This window comes from Ceratotherium simum, chromosome 1 (assembly GCF_057802395.1).
Source record: "Ceratotherium simum simum isolate JZ-2026a chromosome 1, ASM5780239v1, whole genome shotgun sequence".
NCBI classification, from domain to species: Eukaryota; Metazoa; Chordata; class Mammalia; order Perissodactyla; family Rhinocerotidae; genus Ceratotherium; species Ceratotherium simum.
The window spans coordinates 23959789-23987440 of NC_141900.1; the positions used below are offsets into that span (position 1 = coordinate 23959789).

At 36.1% G+C, this 27652-nt stretch overlaps 1 protein-coding gene across 1 annotated transcript in view; it reads right to left on the reverse strand.

Annotated features, from left to right (window-relative positions):
- The window catches only part of MAGI2 (membrane associated guanylate kinase, WW and PDZ domain containing 2), a 978709-nt gene that overhangs the window by 901655 nt on the left and 49402 nt on the right, over positions 1–27652 (reverse strand). Inside the window, exon 2 of the mRNA XM_087434019.1 lies at positions 10288–10404. Within this exon, the coding sequence (XP_087290145.1) occupies positions 10288–10404 (117 nt within the window). The remainder of the gene's footprint in view (positions 1–10287; positions 10405–27652) is intronic.

A 27652-nucleotide genomic window follows, 5' to 3' on the forward strand; every position in this document is an offset into this window, starting at 1 on the left:
TCTCTAATTTTCCAACAGTTTTCTAAACAACTCATTCCCTAAATCTCTTCCTCCTTAAATATCCTGCATGGTTTTATTTCCTAGGCTGAACCCCGAATGACACATTACTAACTGGTTTGCTTTACAGAATAGAAAACCAACAAAAAATTCTTTGACACCAAAAGCAATAAAAAGAGAACGAAAGCTTGGCAGAAGTTAAGCTTGGCTGCCCACTCACTGGCGCCTCAACAGTTTAAGTTGCACACTGGACACCAGATATCACCGGGCACTGGATTTCTTGAGCCAGAATTGGTGCATTTACCCAGAAGCCAGGGAGGATCTGTGAGCTGGAAGGGCACACGTGGACATCTTAATCTCACATGTTCCTGGTGAAGGGATCAAACAAGTTGTGCCAACTTGTGTCACCATGGAACTATGCTCAGAGAGTTAGTCAGAGAATGAGGGATCTGAGAAGCTGTCACTATACTGGACCATAAGTGACAGCTGAGACAGTGGAGCTTCTCTTCAGCAGAAGAAGGGCCATTTTTCCCATTAAAATGTTATGAACTCTGAGATAAGCCCTGTTGTCTCTGTTTTGGTTACCTCCAGATAAGAACACGAGGAGGGCATTCAATAATATATATCGTTGAATAATATCGATCAGCTACTGACCTTGGTCTTTTTGGAGCCTTTGGAGGAATGCTATCAGTGGGGGTCCTGCACAGCAGCTGTGGGAATAAGTGGGTGATTTAGAGGTCTTATTTAATTCGCTATTCATTTTCATGACTTTTTCTGCTTTTATGGAAACATTAGATACAAAATGTAGATACACATTCAAGCAGTCTTCTATATTCTGGAGCATCCCAAAATTTGTTCAGAATTGTAGGGGAAATCAGAGCTATAGTGACTAAGGAGGTAATATCATACATCCCTTAAATGAGTCTTGGCATCAGACAGATCTAGATTTGAATTTCTCCTCCTCCACTTAGTAGCTGTGGTTTGGGGAACGGTTCTTAACTTCTCTAAGCCTGTTTCCTGGTCTGAAAAATGAAAACCACAACACTTTTCTCAGAGGACTGCAAAATGCAACGATATGATTATAGTCCTTGCATGTAGATATTTGGCAAAAGTTAATTCACTCCCTTTTCCCCACTCCAACCTTGTCACCCTCACACTGGTTTGCAAAAGACATGCTTTTATAAAATGCCAAGGTGAGGAACTAGGAACTTTTATAAATACCTGTCTGTAGAGTTTTATAAAATCAGAATTTCAGATTTAGGTTAAATCAGAGTATAAAATGCAGGTAGAAAGTTTAGTAGAGCTTAAATTAAATAAGTTTTTACAAACTAGTTCAAAAATTAAAGAAAGCTTTTAGATAATGCAGACTCCTTTGCATATTTGATCTCTTTTCCTATAACAAGGTAATAGTTTTAATTATTGGAATAATATATTTATCAATTAAAATTTTCTTTTCCTCTCCTTAGATATTTTATCTTTCAATATCTCTAGCAATAATGTGCTAAATAAAAGACAATTTTGTACTTGATTTATTAACGGCCAACAAGAGGCTCATGTCAAGAAGAAAAGAATTGATTTGAAGCTAGCCAATCAATAGACCTTAACTTGAAAACTTTCCTGATAATTATCCATACATTTTCTTAATTGTAGAAATTTCTGTCCATTTCTGCTTGGCAAAAAATGTCTTTTCTCTTGGTGGAACTCCACTCATGCTCTTCAGAGAGCCTATCAGCCTGTAGAACTCCATTCATGCTCACTAGATAGTCTGTCAACCTGCAGAGTTCTTTGCTTTTCCTCTTTTTCTACCCCGGGAGCATCTGTGAACCTCTTTGGAAGCACACTCATGATGCTCCTGACTCCGCAGAGCTTCTATTAGAGAGCTGGTTTCATGTAGAGTACGGGCTGGGAGCCAGGTGCACCTGGGATAGAATCGAATCCCTGTTCCTCCACTGACTTACAGGATGGTGTCAGGCCTATTACTCAGCCTCAGAGCCTCAATTTCTCCATAAATCTTCAAAGGTGAAAATAACATTTACCTCACAGGGATGCTGTGAGGATTCAATGAGATAATGTATGAAAAACATTTTTTTCACATAGGAAGTGCTCAGTAAATGGTGGCTGCTATTTAACGAATTGTTCTGGTTGATGTTCACGGAGTCCCGTAACTAGGGCTGGCCTTTCCTGGGGACCCACCAACCATCCCCCCATTGAGAATACCAAGATGAATTGGATTCAGGACATGAAGTCTCAGATCACCTACAAATATTCAGGTCCTTTACTAACCTGCACAGTTTTCCATCAGTGTCAAATAATTAAAAAGAGGAGAAAAGGAATCAGAATTCTTACCCAAAATGGGAGATGACAGATATACCTAGCTTGGCATTAGCTCCCCAATTCAGTCTTTTCACTGGAGGACAAGTTAAGGAATTATCATTTATGCATACGAGTAGGTTGTATTGAGTAGTAGGTGAAACTCTGTCTTCATTCCAAAAGAGCTTATACAGATATTTACTGATCTTGTGTGCATAAAAAGCAACATTCCTGTGAGCTACCCTTTAAGTAGGAAAGGTAACAGTGCTTGGAATAGAAACTGAGAAACTAACTGGAAATTGATCCAATTCTAAACTTCTGACTTGCCTAAGAAACGCAGGATCTATGCGTATTTTTTAATTGAATTGACTGTCAATCCTATATCAGTCTTACCTTTTAATTACCCTGTGTGAGAAACGCTATGACTCTCCTAAATTTTTCAACTGTGTTGTAAATTGCACTGAGCACTGATTTAGCCTCCCATTAGCTAGATCTATTTGGGCATCCACCCAGGGCCATTCACTTGCATAAGTGGCATTTATTAAAGTTCAATATTAGAAGACACCATACTTCATATTAAACATCTTATCATAAAGATTACAATCACATTTTCATAACAATACACCTCATTCTTCAGAAACCTTTATGTCACATCTCAACTCATTACAGATTCCAAAAGAGGAGAGCAATTTTAAAAGCTTTGTATTTCTCATTATGTTTATTTTCCCATCCACTTACTAAGGCTGGACCATATTTCAGAGTTTCATGAATAGTGAAGGCATATTTCAAGGAACATCAGAGTTATGAGGGCATCCTTAACTTGACATTCATAGACAAATCTGAAAGTACACGGATGGCTGGTTTTATCTAGAACTGCACTTAATTTAAACCCAGTTCTTTATTTTTCCCTGAAGTGTCTGCTCTATTTGATATATCTTCAGTTTCCATAAGCTGTTTACACCTGCTCAATATCAAGGGCATTCCATACTCAGAATAATTTAAGCCAATTTGATGAACTGATTTGAATAACGATAAAATAAAGAAAAGCAAGCTGGCAGAATAAGAAAACTACAGCATTTTAGAGCAGAGAGAACCATTAGAGTTCATTTTATTCCCTCCTCTTCCTCCCCTTAGTCCCAAGGGTAAGGCTTTTGACCAGATCTTATAGGCAGTTAGTGTCAGAGCCTAGTCCAGAACCAATGGCTCTCATTTCTTAGATGAGTGCTCTTTCCATGTTGTCAAATAGATAAAGCCAAGGGTTATTGCTATTCACCAGGCTCTAACAATGTTAAATTGCAATGTGTAAATAACTCTTGACTAGTGCACTAGACATGAGAATATCAGTAACCATGATTACTATTCCTTTTTCATTGTTCTTTTAGCCAAGTGCATTTGAATCAGAAATTGACTGCTCTGCTACAAACCTAAAGCCTTAAAGTCCCCTGATAACACTAGTGTCCATTGCCAACAGCCTACGTAATAGTCAGCAGACTTTGGAAACTTGGGTAGGTCTGAACCTGATAGAGTCCTAATTCTTTCTATTTAAAAAGTACAGTGGTGTACAATGAGGTGTGTTGACCTTATATCCTACTGGGCTGTGATTATGAAGCCTGCAGGGAGCAGATTCTGGGCTCCCTGGAAGGTGAGTGGTTTTCCATTGAAAGTGATTACTGGCTTTTCTGGAGGTGGGAAAATGGCTTCAGGCACTCATCTCCCATTCCTCCTTGGGCCAGCTGCTGGAACCGTTGAAACTAAGAGTAAAATACCACCTGCCTACTCCATCCATGACCCACTAACTCAGATTTCCTGTGGACAGCCTCCTTCTTATGAAGAGGAAAGGAAGAAATACAAACCAAAAGAGGAAAGATTGGGTCATAGCAACAGAAAAAGCCTATCAAGTCAGGGCAAAGGGAATTTTATGTCTTTGGGAAGATCAGTAAGGTTGTTCACTGTTGGTGCTTATTGCTTTTCTTTTGTGCCAGATATATTCTTTTATTCTAAAACTAGTGCCCTGGTGTCAAATGGATAAATCAATACAATCACTTCTAATGTTCCTTGACTTTCCATTTTAAGCAACATTTTGAAGCCATCCGTCTCCTGTAGAGTTCTCTGTCAACCAAATCAATGAGTGTTATTATCTGACTAGGAAAGATGCATTCATTTTGTTCAATGAAAAAAAGAAAAAAATCTATCGTACTTTCACATATATGACATGAAACTGGATCTTACCATTCTCAGTGAGAAAGGGGAGAGGGTAAACAAATATAGCTTTCTATAACATAACACATTTTTAATAAATACACCAGGCAGGCATACTTCTGAATGAGTAAATGAGTAGAATCCTTTCAAGTACTTGTTACTGCTTAGAAGCTTTTGAAATTTTTCTTCTGGTGTGGCCTTTCAGGGCAATTTATAAATCTCTGAAGAAATTTAGTTTCACTCGTTTATAGATTTCCTTCTCTTTTGTCCCACAATGTTAACAACCATATTTATTCTCTAATAAACTTTATTCTCAACACTTAGCAGCAAATATAATTAGGCTATTTTTAAAAATTAAATTCGTTTTCAAAGAACCAAAATCTGGCAACTTGATTCTAAAGTAATTACGGAAGAAAATGATTCATACTCTAAAAGAACTTCAAAAAAGAGCTCCTAAATTGATGATTCTTACTTGAAGCGATAAGATTAAGGTTGAAAAAGATGTATAATACACAGCTGTTGCAATATGTTGAATTAATCCACTTTTTTTTTTTTTTCTTCCCTAAAGCCCCAGTGGATAGTTGTATGTCATAGTTGCACATCCTTCTAGTTGCTGTATGTGGGACACGACCTCAGTATGGCTGGACAAGCGGTGCGTCGGTGTGCGCCTGGAATCCCAAGCTGGGCCGCCAGTAGCAGAGCACACGCACTTAACTGCTAAACCACGGGACGGCCCTGGATTAAAATTCAGTTGGATCTGGTATCTCTAGTCTTGTGTCTGCATGTCTTCTTATAGTTCAACCCAGCACCCCAGCACACAAGCCTATGTTGCTTAAGGACGTTCTGACTACTTAATCACGGTCTTGATCACCCTCAACTCGGAGAATCTCATTCTGCTGGAAGAAGATAATTTTTTTGTAATATAATGCCCAGGTTGATGTCACTCTCCCTTCTTACCACATGCTTAGAACTTAGAATTTTCATGATCAAAATTGCAAATAGAAAGGTTCATTCGTGCCCACAAAAACATATTGCCTTATTGAATATTAACACATATTTCGCAAGCTTTAAAAGTACTGATTTTTGCTTAAGAATTAAAATTATTTTTCCCCATGCAGTATACTAGAAAGCTCTGCCTTTTCAGACTTTTTAATAGATATGTGGTCACTCACTTCTCTTCAATAGTCCTCTCTGACCACAGTCCTATATGGAATTATATAATTAGGAAAAAGAGATGTTGACCCCTTGTGTAGCTATCATACGTTTTGGTGTGCTGGTAACTGCTCTTTTTAAAAGGAGACAGTTCTCATAACTTTTAAAGAGCCTGCTTCTATTTGCTTCTCTATGAGAGATAATTTAGCATAACAGAGAATTTAAAAAAATATTTTAGAAACCTTACAGTTTTATTCCTGACAATGCTTCTTTTTAACACGGCTTAGTTATACTAACTTAAAATGCTTAAACACGTAGAAACATCATTGTGAGTTACTCCTCAATCAGCTCTTCCATAAAAGTAATTTCTTTCATATCTTAAATCTATGTTTTTCATTTTATTTGCTTTTTATGGAATAGTTTTAGACCTCTAGTTTTATTGATTTTTTCCTTTTACTTGGTATACACTGGTATTTCTTTTTGCTTCAAATAAATTTAAAATATTTCCCAATAAAACCATCTCACCAAATGACAAAGTATGGTCTTGGGAGAGAAGTTTAATTTTAACTAACTTCCATTTCATTTTGAAATTTTTGGAATTGGTCATTGAAGTCCTTCCTCATGTCATCTGGTATAATGGGAAAAAGTATCTAAAACTTATATCTGTGCTCGTACCTGCCTCAAAAATTAATTTGTATCTCTAATAAATATTGAGGACAGAAAGCACCAGAACTTCATCAATAAATGGAAGTGACTTTTTCCTCACACTGAAGAAGCATAGTCAGTTTCATTGTGGTTGACTAGCCTCAAGAGTTAACTATATGCAATCATTATGCTCAGCAGTATATTAAAACCAAAATAAACTCCATTTTTACTCTTTGAACATTTGAAAATTAATCCGGTATTTTTCTGTATTAATTCCACTAATTTCCCTCATACACTTTGGAATCTATATTACCCAAAGGATGATATGTGCTGCCTTAACTTTGTACACTTAACATGCTACGATGAAACAATCCTGTCTAATCTCTAAATAGACGCTGCTAACTGAGTGCTTCTCAACTTGTCTTTTGTACACTATCAACGTAATTGAAATCCCATTTGATGGATGTTCTAAACTCTTTTCAGTCCTTTATCTATATACATTTTTCCTGGTTAGTCTTTTATCACATTCCAGATTACAGCAGTTTTGTTTGTTTACTCATTTCTCCTGAAGTTCCATTACATAAAAATTCTATATAGCCTAAAATCTAGTGGTAGAAAGATTCAATTTACAGTATTCATTTTTTAAAAGTTAACTTTCACCTTAGGATACCAGGATCCTCTTAAGACCTTTATTTTCCCCCTATAAATTGCAGTTAGCAACTAAAAGACATATATTTAGGTCCAAATTTAAATCTTTAATGGACATGAATCATGCGACTGGCTTATGTTCTATAGGAAATAATGTGTAAGTTCCTAAGGATATTTTCTCTGTGATTCAGTTTGAAAGAATGACGAACTGATCTCATGAGAGTATTTGCGTGTGTATGTGGACCAAGTCCTGAGTCCTGCCTTCTGTGCCTAGAGACATAGCGCTAAGAATATATATTTTTGAAGAATTAGGTTCTGAGATAAAGTTCTGGGGAAACAAAATGAAAAGCCTAAATACAGTGAACCCTTGCTTACGGGGCAGGGAACAGAAAGATGGATTTTGTATTATATGTAGTTAAGGTCCATTAAAGACCTGGCCTGATCACCTCCCTCCCCTGCTTAGCTCAGAAATCAGCTGGCAGGCTGGCCCAGGCTTCCTTCAGAGGTGGTACAGGAGCCAAGCGGCCACAACTGGATTCGGTTTAGTGTTTGTGTGTGAGGGGAGGACGTCTCTCGAGTGTTCACCTCAGAACTCTCTCTGAGTAGGCACCTAGGAAATCCGGTTCCAAGACTTTGTTCCTTTCCTGCTAGTTGTAGTTGGTGGTGGTGGTAGTAAGCAGAATTACTCAATTGGGTCTTGCCTTATAAAAAAGTTAAACTGGGGGCGGGCCCCTTGGCATAGTGGTTAAGTTCGCGTGCTCTGCTTCGGCGGCCTGGGGTTCACTGGTTCGTATTGGGGGAGGGGACTTACCCACCGCTCATCAACCATGCTGAGGCAGAGTCCCACACAGAGCAACTAGAGGGATGTGTAACTGTGACACACAACTATCTACTGGGGCTTTGGGGGTAAAAAAGGAAAAAAGGAGGAAGATTGGCAACAGATGTTAGCTCAGGGCCAATCTTCCTCAAAAACACCAAAAAACAAAAACAAAAAGAAGAATGCCTTTAAAAAAAAAATGGTTAAACTATGCTCACATGGTTACAAGTTGACTACAATTTTGTTTCCACGGAGTTGTCCAGAACCTATTTCTGGGGCCATTACTAGATTAAACAAGAGGTATACATATTAACTTATGCATGTATAAGAGCAGTGACATGTTCTTCAGTAATACATTTTCCTTTTATGGTGCTGGATACATGAAAACCAATAAGAATTCTTTAACCCAAGAGAATACGTAACAAATGTCACTCTATAATCAAGGCCAATACATATGCTGGATACACATGTAGGTTTCTAAGCAATGGCAGGAGTTTTCACACTACTGACACATTTTTGCTGCACACACTCTGAAAATGCATATTTTATTACAAGATATACTGAGTGAAAATGGTGGATTGTCTACGTCCAATTCATCAGTATAGCACTGATTATAGATAATATAAACCAGAATCATCTCTATCTCAGATGTTTTTTCATTTTTATGCCAAGTTAAGAGCATTGTTAGTGAATGTTATTATTGGAATTGGCTATTAGGAGTGGTAACTACAAATTCAAAGAATAATTGTTTCATCATAATATTCATATTCGTTGAATTTCTAATCATCTCCTTTATAGAAGCTATTCAAGGATTTCTAATTGAATTTATGACCTTGTTCTGAAATCACATCATGAAACTCTTTATGTTTACTCATATAAGCCTAGTTATTTTACCCTTATATTTATTTTTCCTTCATAGTATTTCTTTGGTACTCTAAAGAGAGATGACTTATTTAAGAAGTTAATTAACTAATGCAAAATTTACTCCTATTATCTTCATATTTAATTAAGACTTCTTATTTATGTCATTGTCTCAGCAAGGACTACAAGTATTCCTGAATGTCAGCCTCTTATCTATTTCCCTCAGCTTTTAAACATAATAAAGTGCCTGGATTCTTTATTCAGTATTTCAGATCTCCTTTCTTTCATGTCACAAAAGATAAATTCACATGGCTGCACTGACAACATCACAGCTTTGAAAATGCGTCCACCCGTTACCTTATAAATAGTTTAGTCACTTACTTTAATCCATCTTCCTCTATCCATCACTCTAATGTCAAACTTATAAGTTTAAGAATGTGCTTCTCTCAACTTTTAGTTTTAAAGCAAAAGTCCAAAAGTCTATTCACTTAAGTAACATCCACTGACAGAGGTAGCATTTGGTCTGACAAGATGTCAATCAGCAAGCATTCTCATTTAGGAATATTTGAGAGTGGTGCCCTAGCTTTTTTGTTCTGATGAACATTCAGTGGCAACAATGACAAGAGTCCACCTCTCCTGAGATGCATGTGGGTGAAAAGGGTTGGGTGCTGAATTATCCATTTGACATAGCTCTGGTAGTTCAGTCCCAGAAATTAAAATAATATTTCTTTGCTTATTTATTTCATTCATCCTAACCAAGTTTTTCGTTCTTTAGTTTCAACCTTCCAAAGCCCATACCTTTGAGTTTATTAAAGTTCAGAACAGAACTAAAACAAAAGGAATACACACGACACCCACAGATCAGAGTTTTTGGAGAGACTGGAAAGTTTCTGGAAGTCATGGAATCTACCTTGATGGAAATGGATGTTGATATCTATCTAGGATTTAGGATCTGACTTGAAAAGTCCTTGAATTGTTCTGAAGTTAATAGATTCTCAAATGAGCTGAAGCAGGTACTAAGAAGTTGATTTGTGAATTTTATCATTTATCATTTTACCAATTCCTCTCTTTTGAAGTAGCACCTGCTCATAATCAGGGATTGTCGTCTGTGGATTTCTATAGGTTGCATATAAGAAATTGGTACTCAACACTCAACATCATCACTTTCTAAGAGTTATAGAACATTTAGCTTTACTTTCCAATGCATAATTTTGTTTTCACTTGTGAGACTCTGCTGAAAACCAGAGATGAGGTTGGGAGTTACTGTGTAGATTCCATTTACAAAGTAGCTGTTTCAGCTAATAAGTTGAATTTGCATTCTCCTGTCTCCCAGTGTGGAGTTCTACCTTAATCATGATTCATTCTGAATCACCAACATCCTGGACCAAAATTCATGTTTCTCAATACTAACTTGAGAAGTATGTTAAGTTTTATAGCTTGAAAATCACAAGTCTCTTCTGGCTACAACATCATCATAAACCACACAACTGCAGTTATAAGCTTTGCATTTGAAACTTCCATATCCCAAATCAGTTTTCTGTTCCAAAAGCCCACCATAAAAAATCAGTGAGATTTAATTTTTCTTTTAAACGATGGATATATAGCTAAACATTTATCTGCTAACATAGAAAGAAAATAGCATCGCCTGTTGTACTCACACGGCACCGTGCGGAGGTAGAGGTTGTCACGAATGATTTGCTGAAGTTCATGGTCCACAGACCCCTTCTGAAATCGTAAGTTGAGGTAGTGACGGAGATCCTTATCAACAATTCCTCCTGGAATAATAAAGTTTCTTAATAAAGAATGTTGGAAAATATTTTAAGTATGTAATTTGATTTTGTTATAAATATACTTATGAACCCATTTCAAAACTGCATTATTTCACATTGCTCTTTTGACCTTCTGAAACATATACTGCCATAATAATAAAAGATAACACTTACTGAGATGGTAATTGTCCACCAGGTCTGTGCTTGGCTTTCTACGTGCATTCTTTTTATTTTTCATTTAGAATGAATTCTACATTATGGCAAAAGATACACGTTACTCTTGAACTAATATTAAAATGCCATAGTATATCTCACTGCATGGCTAAAAAGACCTCTTTTTTAACTTTCCATTCTTCCTTTTCCCCAGCTTGTGGCAAATACCATTCTACTTTCTGTCTCTATGACTTTGACTACGTTTGGTATCTCATATAACTAAATCATATAATATTTGCCCTATTGTGACTGGCATATTTCACTTAGTATGTCTTCAAGGTTTGAAAAGATTTTGAAGTTATTTAAAGTTACTATGCCTTTAGATAAGTAGGGTGATATAAAAAGTTCAAAGAAAAAAAATTACACAAATATTAATGCTTTACTCCCTTTATAAAATAAATCAAAGTAATTTCTCTATCCTATAAAATATGTACAGATGTTTTTAGGTTTGAAAGAATTTAGGTATTTTTTCTTTTATTATAATAATTATATTATTATTTTTATTATAGAAATAATTTTGAGTCTATTTGCCATTATAATCTAATGAAAGATAAACTGAGCTATAGGAAGAAAACCAATACTGTGGATCTCTCAAGGACTAATTTCATATTTAAAGATAAGTATGTTAAATTATCAAGATTTATCTAAGGCTCTTCTTATTCTTATACTTGAAAAAATGATTTATAAGTCAAAATACCTACAAAAATATAAATAAGAATTCCTGAAACACTTATCTTTTCAAATATATTAGGGTAGTTGAGCCAAGACAAAGAATTAAAGATAGAGAAAACAGGAAATCCGCAATAGCCGCAAAAATCATATTCTCTTCAAATCCTCTTGAATCTCAAAATTAGGATTCATCAATCTATTTGCACCACCATGGCCATGTAAAATAGCATTATGTGGGTGTGCATATATGTAACATAAACACTTTTTACACCAACAGTAGTTACTATATTTGCAAGTTATATTTTGCAACATTTCTGAAGTTTTCAAAATCCATTGTTTCAGTTCTCTCCAAATCTGCTGGCACAGTCTCAGGAAGATGTCATAAGAAATAGTACTTTTAACTGAATTGACTATCAAAATTCTACTCTCCAAATAATGTATCTTATATATTTGAGCAAATGGTCTCAAACTATATTTTTCCACCCAATATAATATGATAGTGGAAAACAAATGACATCAAATGAAAACATATTGCTTATTGGGTGCACATAAATATTACATCCGGAATGCTTGCACTTATAATTTTCCAAATTCATAAAGCATTTTCTCAAAAAAGCAGAGCGGTCAGAAATAAAAGTCACTTGAAACTAGCCACGCACGCCAACAATTACCTATTATCTACATCTCCAAATGCCCTGCATATCTAGCTATCTTGGACTTGCTGACATCACACTGGAGTAGTTAATAATTTAGGAATCCTAAAATGCTGTTTTTCTCCCTGGGTCTTTTCAGGTCGGCAGAACATGCCTACCCTTGCTGATTCATTACAGCTACTGAGCAAGCATCGTGCCTCCGACTGTCCTCAGCTGTCGTTCCTGCCGAGTTCTAGGTCTACAGGTCTTTCAGCAACTGCACCCCAGCTTCCTTCTCTTTTTCTTTCTGTCTAACATGTGGGACAAGCCAAATGATGAGATGCTTTCTGGCAGCTTGAGAAAATGCTAACTATAGAACAACAGATGTAGTCTGTCCACCAGAGTAAGCTAGAATCACTCACCTACCGCGACATGGATAAGCTCAAGATGATTTTGTAGTTCAGGATGATTCTTGTTCCCAAAAATATATTATTAGTTAAAGCCATTTCTTCTACTACAAATATACTACATTAGCTCTCTCAAAAGTTTATCTACATAAGAAAACAACAACAAAAGTTGTCTATTCATTCAATGACTGGCTGTATCTTTTTTTTCTATGAAAGGACCTGCTGAAGCTTCTAAGAGTTAATACAAAATTTCTTTCATGACTTAAAATGAATTGTCATGAATGATTGCATTTGTTTTGGCAGGATTTTTCTTGCCTCATATTTCACAAATACTTTATCATCCTTCACAATTTATCATAGCATACTTCAAGTTAGGTAATTTTATCTACTTGCTATCCTTAATGCGGCAAATTCTGCCTACCCGGTATTCTTTCCTCTATTCTTTTTTACTAAGAACCCTGATTTAGTTTCGGGCCCAAATCTGCTCAGCCCTAGGACATGGATCATAGCAGTCTGAAACAGTCATATAATCTAGTTCTCCTCTCTCTTAGCTGCCCTTACAGCTTCCAACAGCTATGTTCTGGCCATTGAGACCTAACACAGAGGAGAGGATTTCTTTATTCATTGCACTAGACTTGATATCTGAGAGGTAGCAGCCATATTCTGACCAGGAAGATACATGCACAAGGAAAAGTCCAAATTTTGAGGATACTGGAGTCGAAGTTAGAAACAACCTGGGTCCCTGATGGCTTCACTGAGCAGCTAAAATAATATCAGGAACACATAACTTAAGATTCTTGTTACATGAGAAAAAGTAGATACTCGCTTTCTAAAACTATTATTGTTTTCTGTTATTTGCAAATGTACATGATCCCAATCGATAAATGCATGTGTTTAGAAATGTTTTACATATACAGGTACATATAATAAGTATATACACACACATATATTTAAAGGTATATTTTTCCTTAAGTAGAAACTTCAATTTGAGAAGAATTAAGCAACAGACAGTGGGCAAGGACTAAACTGAAAAATAGAGCCTGGGTCTCAAGACTACCTGATTTCTTTTCTTTTCTTTGTTTTTTTTTTTTTTTTCCTGAGGAAGATCAGCCCTGAGCTAATATCCATGCCAATCCCCTTTTTGCTAAGGAAGACCGGCTCTGAGCTAACATCTATTGCCAATTCTCCTCCTTTTTTCCCCCAAAGCCCCAGTAGGTAGTTGCAAGTCATAGTTGCACATCCTTCTAGTTGCTGTATGTGGGATGCTGCCTCAGCATGGACGGAGAAGCGTTGCGTCGGTGCATGCCCGGGATCCGAACCCGGGCCACCAGTAGCGGAGCGCACGCAGTTAACCGCTAAGCCACGGGGCCAGCCCCTGATTTCAGGTTTCTAAGTTAACATTTTAAAGAAAGCTAAAAAATACAAAATTCCACATAGTGAGTGTTCAATAAACGTTATCTATTATTAAAATAAATAATCTGCTATCTTATTTGCCATAGTAATAATTTTTGGTTTTATTGTTATTGTTTGTCTGCAGAGTTTCTGTTTTGTCATGTGTTAGTGATACCTAGATTTGGTAGCTTATCAGATGCCCACATCAATCATTCTGTCAAGCACAGAACTGTCAAGTTCACCATCACATTGCATTTTTTAGCCATTGTACTCCTTTCTTCAAAAAAATTCTGTGCCTCTCACTTACTATTATATTTTTAAAATTATTGAATTATTTTACTTAACTATGTGAAAAATTTTTATTTCCTTTATTTTACAAAGTAAAACAATAGATTAAAAGATTAAATATCTTCTCAAATCACACATTTGTCAACGAGAGAGCTGGGAAAGATTTGAAGCCTGTGATTCTGCTTCTAAAGAACATGTACCTAACTTTCATAATCTACAATCTGAAGACCAGACTTCTTTGTCCAAAGCAGTCAAGTCCTTTCTCAACATGATCGCAAACAAGCTTTTCAATCTGACATCGAAGTATAACTTATGAAGAACCCGTAGGAGAGAACTTAATTCAAGTTCTTCATATTGCAGATGAGGAAAGTGAAGCTAACACAAATTATCAGGCACTGGCTTCAGAGCAAAGGTGGGGACGGAGTGAGGGAGGCATCAGGGAGCAACTCCCATGGATTATTTGGGGGGAAGACTCTCAGTGTTACCACTTGAAACTGGTGTGCATCTCTAAGATTTCCATAGTTTTCAGAAATGTCCCCAGTAGGACTGCTTCATCTCAACCACTACTTGAATGCCCATATTGAGGACACAAAGGAAGAACATGCTGCTTGGCTCAGATGGACAGAATCTCCTTGGCACATTCCTTAAGGCAAATTGTTAGTCTTAGCCTTATAGCTAAGTGAGACACTCTTCCTAAGGTTGAGAGAGAAACACGCCAGGGTCTGTAATGTTGGTTCCAAAGGTCTGATTGCTCATAACTGATGGGAGTAGTCCCATCCCTCATTCATGGGCATGACCATCAGCTCAAACTTTCCTTTGCCTTGAGTCAATTGCTTCCAGAATGGACATGCACCCGATAAACTTAGTGTAAACTGGGGAGAGTAGTTCACTGATTGGGATGGTTGGGGTGCGTAAGAAGAGGAAGGCGGAGGTGACCAGTAAGCCAAAATCGGGCTCATTCTGATGTCATCTATTCATCCTGTGCTTCAGCCAGATCAAGCTACTCTTATTTCTTTTTCCTTCTCTTTACCTGTGTTTCCCACTCATATTCCACAAGATGCTGAAGTGGGTACTTGCTTTTTGTTTGTTTGTGCTTTATTTTACACTACCTTCTTTTGGTAACACCACCCTCATTTCCTTTTTCGAGGGGCCACATCCCTCTCATTCTGTATAAATGTGGTGGGACTTTTAGTCAATCTGCCCCACCTTCACCTAGCCAATTAAAATTTCTTTTCTAGGAATTGGCTTTAAAGGTGGCGTGACTCAAGCATGTGAATGCAAGTGCATTCATCCTGAAAATGGCACCCTCAAGAGAATACTCATCATTTTCGTTTCCCAGGCATACAGATCTGCCCTTTTCCTGTATTTTTTTCTAGCCAGCTTCTTCAACTTTCCCTTTGTTGTTTGCAACTAAAGAAACTTCATGGATAATAATACCTTCCCTCTGATAACTACCAGTGGAATTCCTACATCTCCTTCAGCTTAAAATGATCCTCCCCATGGCCTCCTTTGTGATCTTTTGGCCAGAAGTCTTCTCCCTCCTCTGAACTTCCACATCCTGGTCCCCTTTCTTAAGCACTTTGCACATTCTCACAGGCCATACAGTAATTAGTGAGTCTGCTTTATGTTGCATATTAAACTGTAAACTCTCCAGGACAGGGAATTTCCTAATCATTTTATATCTTCTCCCCTCTCCTCACTTCAATCTCTAAAGCAGTGCTCTCTTAATATTATGAGGCCCTAGAATGTTTGCCGAATAAATGAATCACAAATGCTGTAGTGGAAAGAATGCTAGATTGCCAGTTAGGAAACTGAGTTTTAGTTATCACTCCAACACATTCATCACGTGGTCTTGCACAAATCATTTCTGGGTCTCATTTTTCTCATCTGTAAAGGGTGGGTGTCTTAGTTTGAGCTGCTATAACACAATACTTTTACACTGGGTGGCTTAAACAACAAAAATTTATTTCTCACAGTTCTGAAGTCCAAGATCAAGGAGCTGGTAGATGGGGTGTCTAGTGAGAGCACTCTTCCTGGTTTGCAGATGGTCATCTTCTTGTATCCTCACACGGCTGAGAGAGAAACCATCTCTCCAGTGCTTCGTCTTTAAGGGTACTTATCCCATTCGTGAGAGCTCTATCCTCATGACCTACCTACTTCCCAAAGGACCCTCCTCCTAATATTATCATATTGGGGATTAGGATTTCAACATATGACTTTTGGAGGGGACACAAACATTCATTCCATAACAGTAGGTATAAAACCAAATAAAGTCTCTGCTAGATCTAAATTCCATGTTTCCATAGAAAGTATTTACTAAGTGCATCTTACAATTTGGGCTTTTTTTTTTTGTAATCTGACAACCAAATTATTTTATTCTTAGTTATAATTATAGATCACCAGTTAGTTATAGTCCATAAGAAGTAAAGCCATGGATAAGCTCTCTTTGATATTGTTTTCTATTTTCTGAATTATCCAGGAAGCTAAGATCATCAACAGAAAATTGATTTGATACACTGTCTTTATCAAATAAGTAGTAAAATAACCAAGCAAAGCAGTCTATAAGGAATTGGAAAAGAAGAGGAAGATCTACCCATATGCCTTAAGATGCGCCCCTGAGTAATTGCAATTTTATTTTATGTTAATTTACTGGATGGTGGGGAAGTCAGGGAATAGACAGTAGGAAAGCATCATGAGGCTGTGTTCCAAAAATAGTCTTTGCTTGGCTCACCTCAAAAATGGAGAAATAAATCACAGAAAAGTTGATTGATTCTGTTAAGATCCACAGCCACAAAATAGGTGACAGACATATCTAATCCAGTCTGTTGGAGCAGGCACCATCTCCTTTTGAGGTGGAAAATTGCGTCTTTGGTTTCTGATGATCTAGAGGCCTATCTCATTTTCAGGCGGCTCTAGTAGTGCACCAAATCACTGGATGCATTTATTTGATCTATACTAGTTATATGTTTTTTTGAGCCAGTACAATTGTTCTCCTCCCAATAATTTCCCTTTGCTTATTTTAAATAGGAGTACACATATAAGGCCCATCTAACTCATTGCAGAGGCCCTAGTTAATTGCTTTTCCATAATGGGAAACATTTAGGTATACAAAAATTTGTATCCTTTCTGTATTTTACTTATAATATTAGAGAGAATAATTGATCCTTTTTATCATGCTTTAATATCTATGTGTGTTGTTTTTCTTCAAAATTTTAATAGCATCACATATTTTGTATAAGAAATGCAATAATAAAAGTGACAAAAAATATATTAAACAGTTGCAGATCATTAAGAGATTCAAAACTAGAGAGAATAATTGCTATTTCAGAGAAAATGACAAAGATAAATGTAAGTGGTTTATAATCTTCTCCAGCTCTATTGAAAATGGCTTTTTATCGTTTCCTTCTCCTTACTATTGCACAGATGGGATATTATTATTGCATTTCATTTTTCATTGTTAGCCTTGGTCTCAAAGTAAATGTTAGTGTTATTCCTATAGTTCTGATGATGGGCTCCCATGGAAAAGGGAAAGTGAACACGCGCTCTGTGCCTAGCAGTGTGCCAGGTGCTGTCTGTGCATCACCCCAAATTCCACAGTTGAGATATGCAAAGGATGGGCACACAGCTGAAAACAAACCCACACGTAACTAAATTTCCTATAATGTCTCAAGACAGCTGATTCAGTCTAGGAAGAGGGTATGGCTATCAATTTCCTTGACTCACCTAACTCTTAAGCATTACATGTTCTTTATAAAATGCACGTGTCACAACAAATTCAGCATAATGAAAGAAAAAAGACATATGGCCAAAAAGGAATCTGACCTGAATTCAATCCATTTTTTAAAAAAACCAGAGGGTATACCACTATAAATTTAAAGGGGAAAAAACAATCTATTATGGTAGTTAGAAATGGATCTGAAATCACTGAAGGTTAATAAACCTCAAAGCTCTAAGGTTTCTACATAAAATTACTAAGGTCAAAGAAGAAACTATTGTTCCAAAATATCTACATAAATCAGCAGGCAAAATTTTTTCACTTAGGGTCTTTATTTACTGTCCTTTAAACTTTATTCCAAAGTTTAAGTGTAAATTTTAAAAATGCAGTGATAAAAATATCACAACTGTTTTTATTTTTTGAAAATCCAATTTAAGAAATTATCCACATTAATTTACAAAGCATAAAACAAACTGCTCATACTGGGTATTCCTGAAAAACATTCATTTATAAAACTAAAAGTGAACATGTGAATGATATTTAAACAGTGAATATTCAAACTTATTTCATTTCATATTGGCAAGTTATTATCCCCAAGTCAACATAAAAATTGTATTTTTAAAGAGGTGATACTTATTATGAGTAAAATTGATGGGGATTAGTAGGATTAAATCTGTAAACATTTGACATTATTTCATGTTTTGAGAACTATAAAACCAAGTCAGTTTTCTCATTTTATTTTTTGGTAACTTGCTGCAACTTAAAACGACCAGACGACCCAGTATGATAGATGGTCCACTGCAAATGGCTTCATTCTAAAAAGTATCATGACATAGACCATGCTGCCCAAATTGGCTAAAAAGAAACCACAGCTTTGTATGTGAGCCCATTTTATAATGATAATACAAAGAAACTCTCATACAAAATTGGTTCCAAAGAACAGACTAATATATCCTCTATAGGCTGTGTCACGAATGATCAGTACTAATGAAGTTATAACAATTCTAGACACATGATTTGAACTGCTACAAGGCTGACTTCAAATAATGAAGAATGTGTTCCAAAAGTTTATTTGGAATGCAGAATGGTTTTTCCCAGAGAAACAAAATTGCATATTATAATTATAACTTTGGTCCACCTATAAGTCTTCTAAATTAATTAGGCATCTGAAGTACATTATTCATGGTATGTTGGAAACACAATGTTTTTATACATTGTCATGTATAACAATGCTTCCTGGGAGGTGGGAGCAGGGGGATAATGGCTAAAATTCTAAGTTAGGCTGACAGGTTCCAAAAATTCAAACCCTTTCTTTCACAAGGAGAATTAGAATGGAACACTCTCAGCCCTAAGACACTGGTGGGGATCTTTGCTGATATTGTCAGAGATTCCTCAGGGCAAGGATGGGTTAGGAGTGGGTAGAGAAGGAGCAGCCTGTTGGGAAGATAGATGCTATATGCTCTTGTATAAAGGGTGATGGGACAATGAACATCCTGCTAATGTATCTCCTTACAGCCCTGCTCAGCCCAAACTCTCTTTTTCTTTGGAGGTGTTCAGCCCTCAGTTAATTCCGAGGTCCGGCTTGCTTCAATTTGTACTGCCATTATCCATTTTGTCTGATTTCACTATAAAATGGGCTGTAACCGTTTCCCCTATTTCTTATTTTAGAAGCAAACACAAAATCATTTTGAGATTTCCTTGGCATTCTTAAAAATACTTAATTACTCATATAATTCTAAAAAAAATCTGAAATGCCTTTCCCCACAAAAATTTGTAAGCCCGCAGCCCTTTTATCTATACCCTCCTTGCCCAATACATAAGGACAGATAGTATAGACCCTGTGGGAAAGACCACGGCAGGGGACAATTGTGGTTAATTGAGGGTTACAAATCCTAGAAGGTATCTTCAGATTTCAGAAGAAATCTAAGCTCACGTTAACTCAGTTATACATGTCATTCAAGGAATAAGATGTGTGTTTGTGTGCATGCACGCATGAGTGCCGGTGTCAGGGAAGCAGAAGTGGGTGGGCAATGAGGAGTAGGAATATAGCCATTGGGAGCTATGAGAATATGGTGGAGGAAAGACACAGGAAGATTTCTTCATCATTCTTGTTCTCTTAGCTTGTTACTACTCTCACCGCTGAAAGACAAGGCCCTGATCTGACTCGGGAGAGAAATGAGAAGCAAAAATTGGGTTTGAGAGACTGAACCCACACGTTGTCTGAGACTGCAGTAGAATGGGAAATCAGAGGAAAAAACCCTCAAGCCTTGTAAGCTGGAAAAGAAAGCAATGCCTGTTGCATAGTGGCTGTGTGTGCTGTGCCTCTAAGTGGCTGGAAGGGAAGCATATGAGTCAAGCAGGAGGTAGTTGAGGACTGTGACAGTGACTTGTATTATAAGGGACTTTTACTGAATTATAAAATTACTTCCTCCGACTAGAGTTTTAGAAGCTATTTATACACTTGCCAGGCACAGTGCTATAGATTAGTAAATTCAATTATCCATAGCCGAAGGCTATCAATTAAAACTTCCTAAAAATTCACTCTTAGACATCTGGGGCTGTATTGTCTCTAGAAATATAGAAAAGACTAAGCCAAGAATGGGAAAGAAAAAAGAACATACAATTAACCAAAGGCATTCTCGATTGCCTTCTGTCCCCCAATTACATATAAAATTGTACATGATTTTTTGGCTGATAAAAGGGTATTTAGATGTTGCCATCTTAAACAACCCTGGCCCATCTCTTAAACTGTTTGCAATGAAAGCCTCCTGAAAATATCTCTTTGAAGTAAACTTTCACTTTTACTGAACTATTACTATTTGTTCTTAGGAAAAAATTTTTATTAAAATGTTATGTGACTACCCAAGAATACAGTTTGAAATCAAGAAAAAAACATAGAGGCTACAAACTTCATTGGAAATGAATTTTACTGCTCTTAGGGAAGGATGACAGCAAAGAGGAGAATAAGAAAAACAAATCTGACAGGGAGTGGAATATACACATGCACACACACATAAATACATGAACGGTGCACGATTTCACATTTTGGGATGGTGTTAAAGGCGTACTTGTGTTGAAAGGAGCTGAAGGTTAACTACTTCCTGTGGGTGGGCCCAAGAAATAGAAAAGATTTTTATGCTGCCCAATGACAACGTTTATCACAGAGCATCACCATTGTATTACGAAAATCAGGGGGTAGTATGGACAAATGCTGCTATCTTCATTTGTGACAAACTTCATTTTCCTGCCTAATACAATTTTTAGTCTTTAAAGCCTAGCACAGTGTCTTATAATTAATTGGGACTCAATAAATAGTTGAATTACATTCCTGCTCAATTGATATCTTAAATGATTCAATAACGATAAATATTGCGAATACATGAACACAATACCTAGTCAGGATGATTTATAAAAGTTCAGAAATGCTTTCTGTCATAAAAGAGGGGTCTGTCATTACTATATATTTCTTTTTGGACTGATACTATGAGCTATTTGCTCGGTCCTGAAAGTGGCTTTTATATAGTTAACTCCGTAGTATAAAAATCTCATTTGAATGAAATTTTACTTTCTTTTGCTAAATAATCACTTCAGCACTCTAACAGAAATAATTTTTCTTGAAAGTAAGTATAAAAAACATAAATATTATATTTTTAAATAGTCTGTTTATGTTTTTGGAAGTATATGGCCAAGAATCCTTAATATTTTCTGGGGTAGCATCAACATCAATTGCTCCAGCCATGTCTTTTTATTATACACTATTTAACAGCATTCTACAGCCAAGAAAAACAATGACTTTTAAGTCTCCCTTCTGCATAATAATTTTTACAAAATAGTACAATCATTTCTAGTTTTTGGTGAGTAATACTTTTTTTGTGTGTGTGTGAGGAAGATTAGCCCTGAGCTAACATCTGTTGGCAATCCTCCTCTTTTCGCTGAGGAAGATTGGCCCTGGGCTAAACATCCACGCCCATCTTTCTCTACTTGATATGTGAGACGCCGGCCACAGCATGGCTTGATAAGTGGTGCATAGGTCCACGCCTGGGATCTGAACCCGCGAACCCCGGGACACTGAAGCGGAGAGTATGAACTTAACCACTACACTACCTGCCCGCCCCACTGGTGAGTAACACTTTTAAAGATAATATTTAATTGCTGACTCTCAAAAAATCTGGAGGAATGCCTGAAATTTTCATTACTTTAAAAATATAAACTATCCATTGACCTGAGAATCATCTCGTTTTAATAAAATCTACATGGCAGTTATTAATTTTGTTAAGTAATAATAAAAATATTTGAAATAATTCATTAAAGAGGAAGGCTGATTTTAGAGATGATTTACTAAAGACAGGGTTTATATATGACAGAAAACACCATTCTAAATAAAGACTTTCTCCAATGTGCAATTTTTATTGATTTTGTAGCTATTATTACACCCGGCGACTTGAAATTTTTATATTCTTTTGATTCTAGCTTCAAGCCAGACAATTCTGTTTTGCAGTGAGAGAGAATATCATTTGAGAACTAATTTTTAATTCAAATTCTTTAGTGTAAAGTACAGAATGTGAGGTCTAGAGTAGTAAAATTAGATTATTTAAAGTTTCATTCACTCAATGTTAATTAACTACAATGATACTATTACCCTTTGTGTAGAATATTATTTATTTAAAAGATTTTTAATACTTATCACTGCATTTGTCCAACATGAGAATTGTAAATGGTAAATAGGGTAGTGTTGTAATTGACAAATAGTTAAACCAGTTCAGAGATTAACTGACTTGAACCTTACTCACACAGCAGAGCTGTAATGTTCACTTGTGTCTCTTGATTCCGTGCCAAGCGATTTCTCTGCCATGCTGGAAATAAGCAACTGGAAGGGAGAAGAAGGCTGTACACAGAAGAGAGCATGTCCCCCAAGGAGATATATCAGAATTTATTCTGCGTATGATACATGAGGCTGCCCATCAAACACCTCTGGGGACGAGCCACTCCTGCTGAGAAGACTGTGTCACATCCTCCATGGTACTGGGCCCCAAGAAAGACTCGAAGCCCTGCTTCAAGTTCAGACTCTCACCTTACATGCAAAATGCTGAGCTTAATTCTTGAGGAAACAAAACATGTATGAACAGGAGCTGATGACTGAAATGGATTTGGATTTGGCCAAGGAAGAAGCAAAGATTTCACCAAGATTTAGCTGAGTGATTGAGAAAATGATGGCAACATTGACAGAGATTGGATTGTTGGGATAAGGAGGTAGTTTGTTTTGTTTTAAGGGTGTGGCGACCTGACAGACCTCATGGAATCAATTACATGTGGGATGGATGAACATGAAGAAGGTAACAGGAGAAAGAATCTACTGTACCCTACTGATGTGAACAGCATTACCATGGCATATTCCTACTAAACAATTGATCTTATGTTCCACTTAAAATCAGGCAATAGTGAGGAAGTTGGAACAGAAATCCCAGAATTTTCCTTGGGAATAGAGTTCCCCCAAATCTATTTTAGGATGATGCTTTTCAATTCATATGACTTGGATTATTTGTATACACCATTGATGCACAATTTGTATGCAAATGTTGTTGTCACAAGTCCATGATAAAATTGTGAAAGCCTGGAATACTGATAGGAAACTTATCACTGATTACCTTCACAGGTGGCTCTCAGAAATGGAATCTCAATAAATCACTACCATTCTTTCTAAACAACTATCACCTTATCAGCATGCTAAGAGTTGGAGATAGCAATCATGTTCTTCGTGAGCATAATACAAATCACCAAGGAGCTGCAACAAATTTACCCCTCACTCTTAAACATCATGTTTAGAACTACCTTCCCTTGGCCTATTTTACTTAGTTCATATCTTTGCTCAAATATTATTCCTCATTCTATCTAAACTTGCTCATCTCCCACAACCTCATCTCCGTCAGTCACTCTTCGCCTCCACTACTTGTTTAAGTAGCAGTTACCACTACCTAAAATCATATTACATATTTACCAGTTTAACTGTTTATTGTATAACTTGTTCCTTAGAACGTAAGTTCCATGAGAAAGCAGTCTGACACTTAGTAGGTATTCAATAAGTATTTTCTCATTGACAAATAAAATGGATGTAAATAAAAAGCATTTTTGGAGACGCTATAAACCAGTAGCAGCACAATACAGTAACAAGATCCCATTATGTCTCAAAAATGCCTAATTTTTCTAAATTAAATGTTTAACAGGCTCCGTGACTTATTCATATTAAGAGCTAGATTAATATCCATGACCATGGAGGGCAATTAGCAAATTTTATAAATTATGCCAACTCTTTATATTTCAGTCACAATGGCTAATTAGTGGCATCTTGAGGTCAAATTTTGTGTTTTGATTAAAGGTGTCTGTATAAAAAAATGTTTGCTGAATTTGGCTTTCTGATGTAAAATGCATATTTAGTTTGTTCTATTAACAATAAAAAATATCCCATAATCAAACCACATTTTTTTGTAAAAAAAAGTTTATTTGAAGTTAAAGTATATGATGATTTATGAGTATCCAGTTTTATTGCCTGTAAACGTTATATAGAAATTAAGTGATCTTATTTAGAGCTGTCATCCAAAATTTCATCTTTAACAATCACAATATGGATAAGAATCAATAAATACAAAATAAAAATAATCCTTACTATCTTCAACATACTCACACAAGGTATGAACTGTACAGAACATTATTATGCGAGCATGCTCTCACAAGAATGTACCAGAAAATGATGGCACCAACTCTAATATATCATTCTAGCCTTCAGCTGAAATTCATATTAAGTAAAAATGAAAGCTTTTGACCTAGTGAATCATCATGAAGAAAAGTGGATGCCAAATGCAATTATTTTTAGTATGCAATTTTTTATGCTTCAAAACAGTATTTGCTAAACAAATATTCTCTATCATTCCTTTTGTTTCCATCAACATAAGACTGCAGGGCACATTACCCATTCTGAAAGTGGAACACCAAGTTTAGTTTTAAATTTATTTCTTAACCATCAACTTAGCATCAAGTGTTAAATTTTTAAAATATAAAAAATCTTTGAAGTAGGAACAGTCCATCTATAACTTTTAGAGGATCTATTATTAAAATTAAGCCTGCAGCAAAGGGCATTAGTCAAAGGAAAGAGTTTCTACACAAAATATTTAACACTCAAAGTAGTAAGCATAAGAGAAGGTCAAGAATGTAGGAATTTCGTCAGTCATTTATTATTAGATGTAGCCAGCCAAAAAAGTAATTTTTTAACTTTCTAAAATCGGGAATCACTATAACATTTTCATAGTTCTAAAGAACTTTTGGGTGGAACGGGCTACAGTTGGGTGGAGATTTTTTGTTTACTGTGACAAATTATTTGCCAGTGCTGAAGAATGGTTGTAATAGAAGACAGAAATTCATTGATAAGTACATAAATTCTCAAAAAAATCATTTTACCAAAAATACTAGAAGCCAGGAGATTTCTGAAGCACAAGTCTAGGTTTAGAAGATCTGTTCTTAGATTTGTTCCATCTACAGATCTCTTCTTTTGCTTCTTCCCCAGTCTTTGTTTCTGTGTTGGTGAAACAATCTTGGACACAGAACTTTTCCATGTATTATCAATGTTCAGAAGGGGATAGCCTATAGGCAAATGTGCTTCAAAATGTAACTTTACTTAATCCAAGGGAATATAGTCTTACGTTTCCTAAAGATTTTATACCATTTGATCACCTGAGTGAAGAAAGTCTTTCTTTAAACTCAACTCGAATAATCATTTTGGTTCTGACTTTTTGTTTTCTTTTATAATACGCACTGTAATTTTCATTAAAAATACTTTGGAATAAACATTGCGTTGTGTGTGTAGGTGTGTATATGTGTGTAAGATATGTAAGTAAACTTTAATCTGTACCTTAGAGACAGTTAGCATTAAAGAACCTTAATAAAGACTCAAAACTCCAGAGGAGATTACTTAGTGACTTCAAATATTGTTTTCAAATCTACATTGGAGTGTCATTAATTAGCATAAGGGATGTTAAAATGAATTTCCATTGGCAAAATGAAGAATGTTCAGGATAATAGTTGGTTAGAAAAATTGTAGTGGCTTCATTGTTATTGCATGAACAGGGCATAATAATTTAGTTCAATAGCCTAAATACACTTGGAACAGGGCTCTGGATCTTCCAGATTAGTTCTACATACTGTTTAATCCAGTGATGGTGCGTGAACCGCTTGACACTCTTCAGATATTGAGGGTAAGAAACATTTATAGCAATTTGTCAGAGTAATTTTATGTCTGAGTTTTAAATCTCATAAAACAAACACATCAGGAAAAGCCACCAGGGACTTGTACTTTTAAAAAATTTTCTAATAATTTATTTTTTATTGTATTTTACAAAAGTATTGGTCTGCAAGAGATTAGAAAATAAATGACACGTTGAGACACACCATCCTAGTTCCTTGGTAGTCTTATGTGCACGCGCCCACCCTGAACAGAGACAGTTGGTCTTGCCATCATAAAACTATTGCATCCAAGGTGTGAACCTTCTACACATGGAGCTGTCATAGTGCCTGAGGGCTGAAGATGTTATGCAACTGTTCTGGTTCTTTCTTTTGTTTTTCCTGCTTGATAATAAATGTTGACATGTTTGCTTGAAATTTGACCTTTTAAATGTAATGTAATGACTTTTCAAACTACATTTTAATGTAATAACCCACCTGGTATCCAGGTTGTGATTGAGGAGACACACAGCCTGCACCCTCCTCCATACATACTCCAAAATTTACCAAAAGAATTTCCCAGTTGCTAAAATGCCAAATTGGCTCACGTCATTTTGCCACTTCTTTTCCCAGTTCGATTAGCCTTTTTCCCAGATTTCCTATTTTGAAACCCATGTAATTTGTATTTCTTGCTGTTTTTTTCAAATGCTCAGAGGTATAGACTCATTAATAGGAAGGCAAATATAATCATGTATAATCTTTGTGACAGAGCAGCACTATAAGTGAATTTATAGAACATACACAAGGAATTTTCTTCAGGGATTTACAACTAAATCTTCACTCCTGGCTGCCTAACTTGTCAACTAGCCAGAGCATGACTAAAGTGGCAGCAGGCAAATGTGAACAGTTCAATACTGACCGTAAGCACGTAATGAAAAGCCACACACCCTGGGCCTTGGTCATGACAGAAGTCTGCTTCAGCAGTACTTTCAAATACAAAGGATAATAATATGGCAGTAACAACTGCCAGCTTTCCCAGATTTAACTACTATCTAATCTTATATTAACTTCAAGAAAGATGAATTTCTCAATAAGGAATTAGGGCTCTCAGTAGCTGTCTAGAGCAGACTGGCAATTTGACTGATATCCTAAATGTAAACCTTAATGATTACCACTTAGATATTTAAAGTTCTGCAATTGCCCCTACCAGGCTTATTACAAGGGAAATAATCACCTCCACAGATGTTTCTCGACACATTATAAATTGAAAAGCATGCAATTCCTTTTATAAAGTATTTGTTTTGAAATGTCTACTCTTCAAACACATGGCTATTTTTGAATCAGTATATTCCTGAAAAAAAAAAAAAAGGAAAGAAAAAAAGTGATGCTGCTCTGAATTTAAGGTAAATTATTGCTCTACCATAAGCTGAGTTTTGCTTTTTGAGACATTTGGAATGAAAAGCAGTGAAAATCTATTAACACTCTAATATGATTCATACTATATGGTTGTGGAGCTGGCCCTTAAGCTATTTGAAAAATTAGGAGTTTATCTTCCTGACACTAGTAAAATAGATGCCGTATGTCACATAAACATCTTTAACACGACAACACTATCATGTTAGTAAATTAAAATATAAAAAAACTCATGAATCATCTTTTATGTAGTCTTTCTGAAAAAAGCTAAAGCATAATTATGTAAATTTCAAAAGGGTATTATTTCAATCAACATC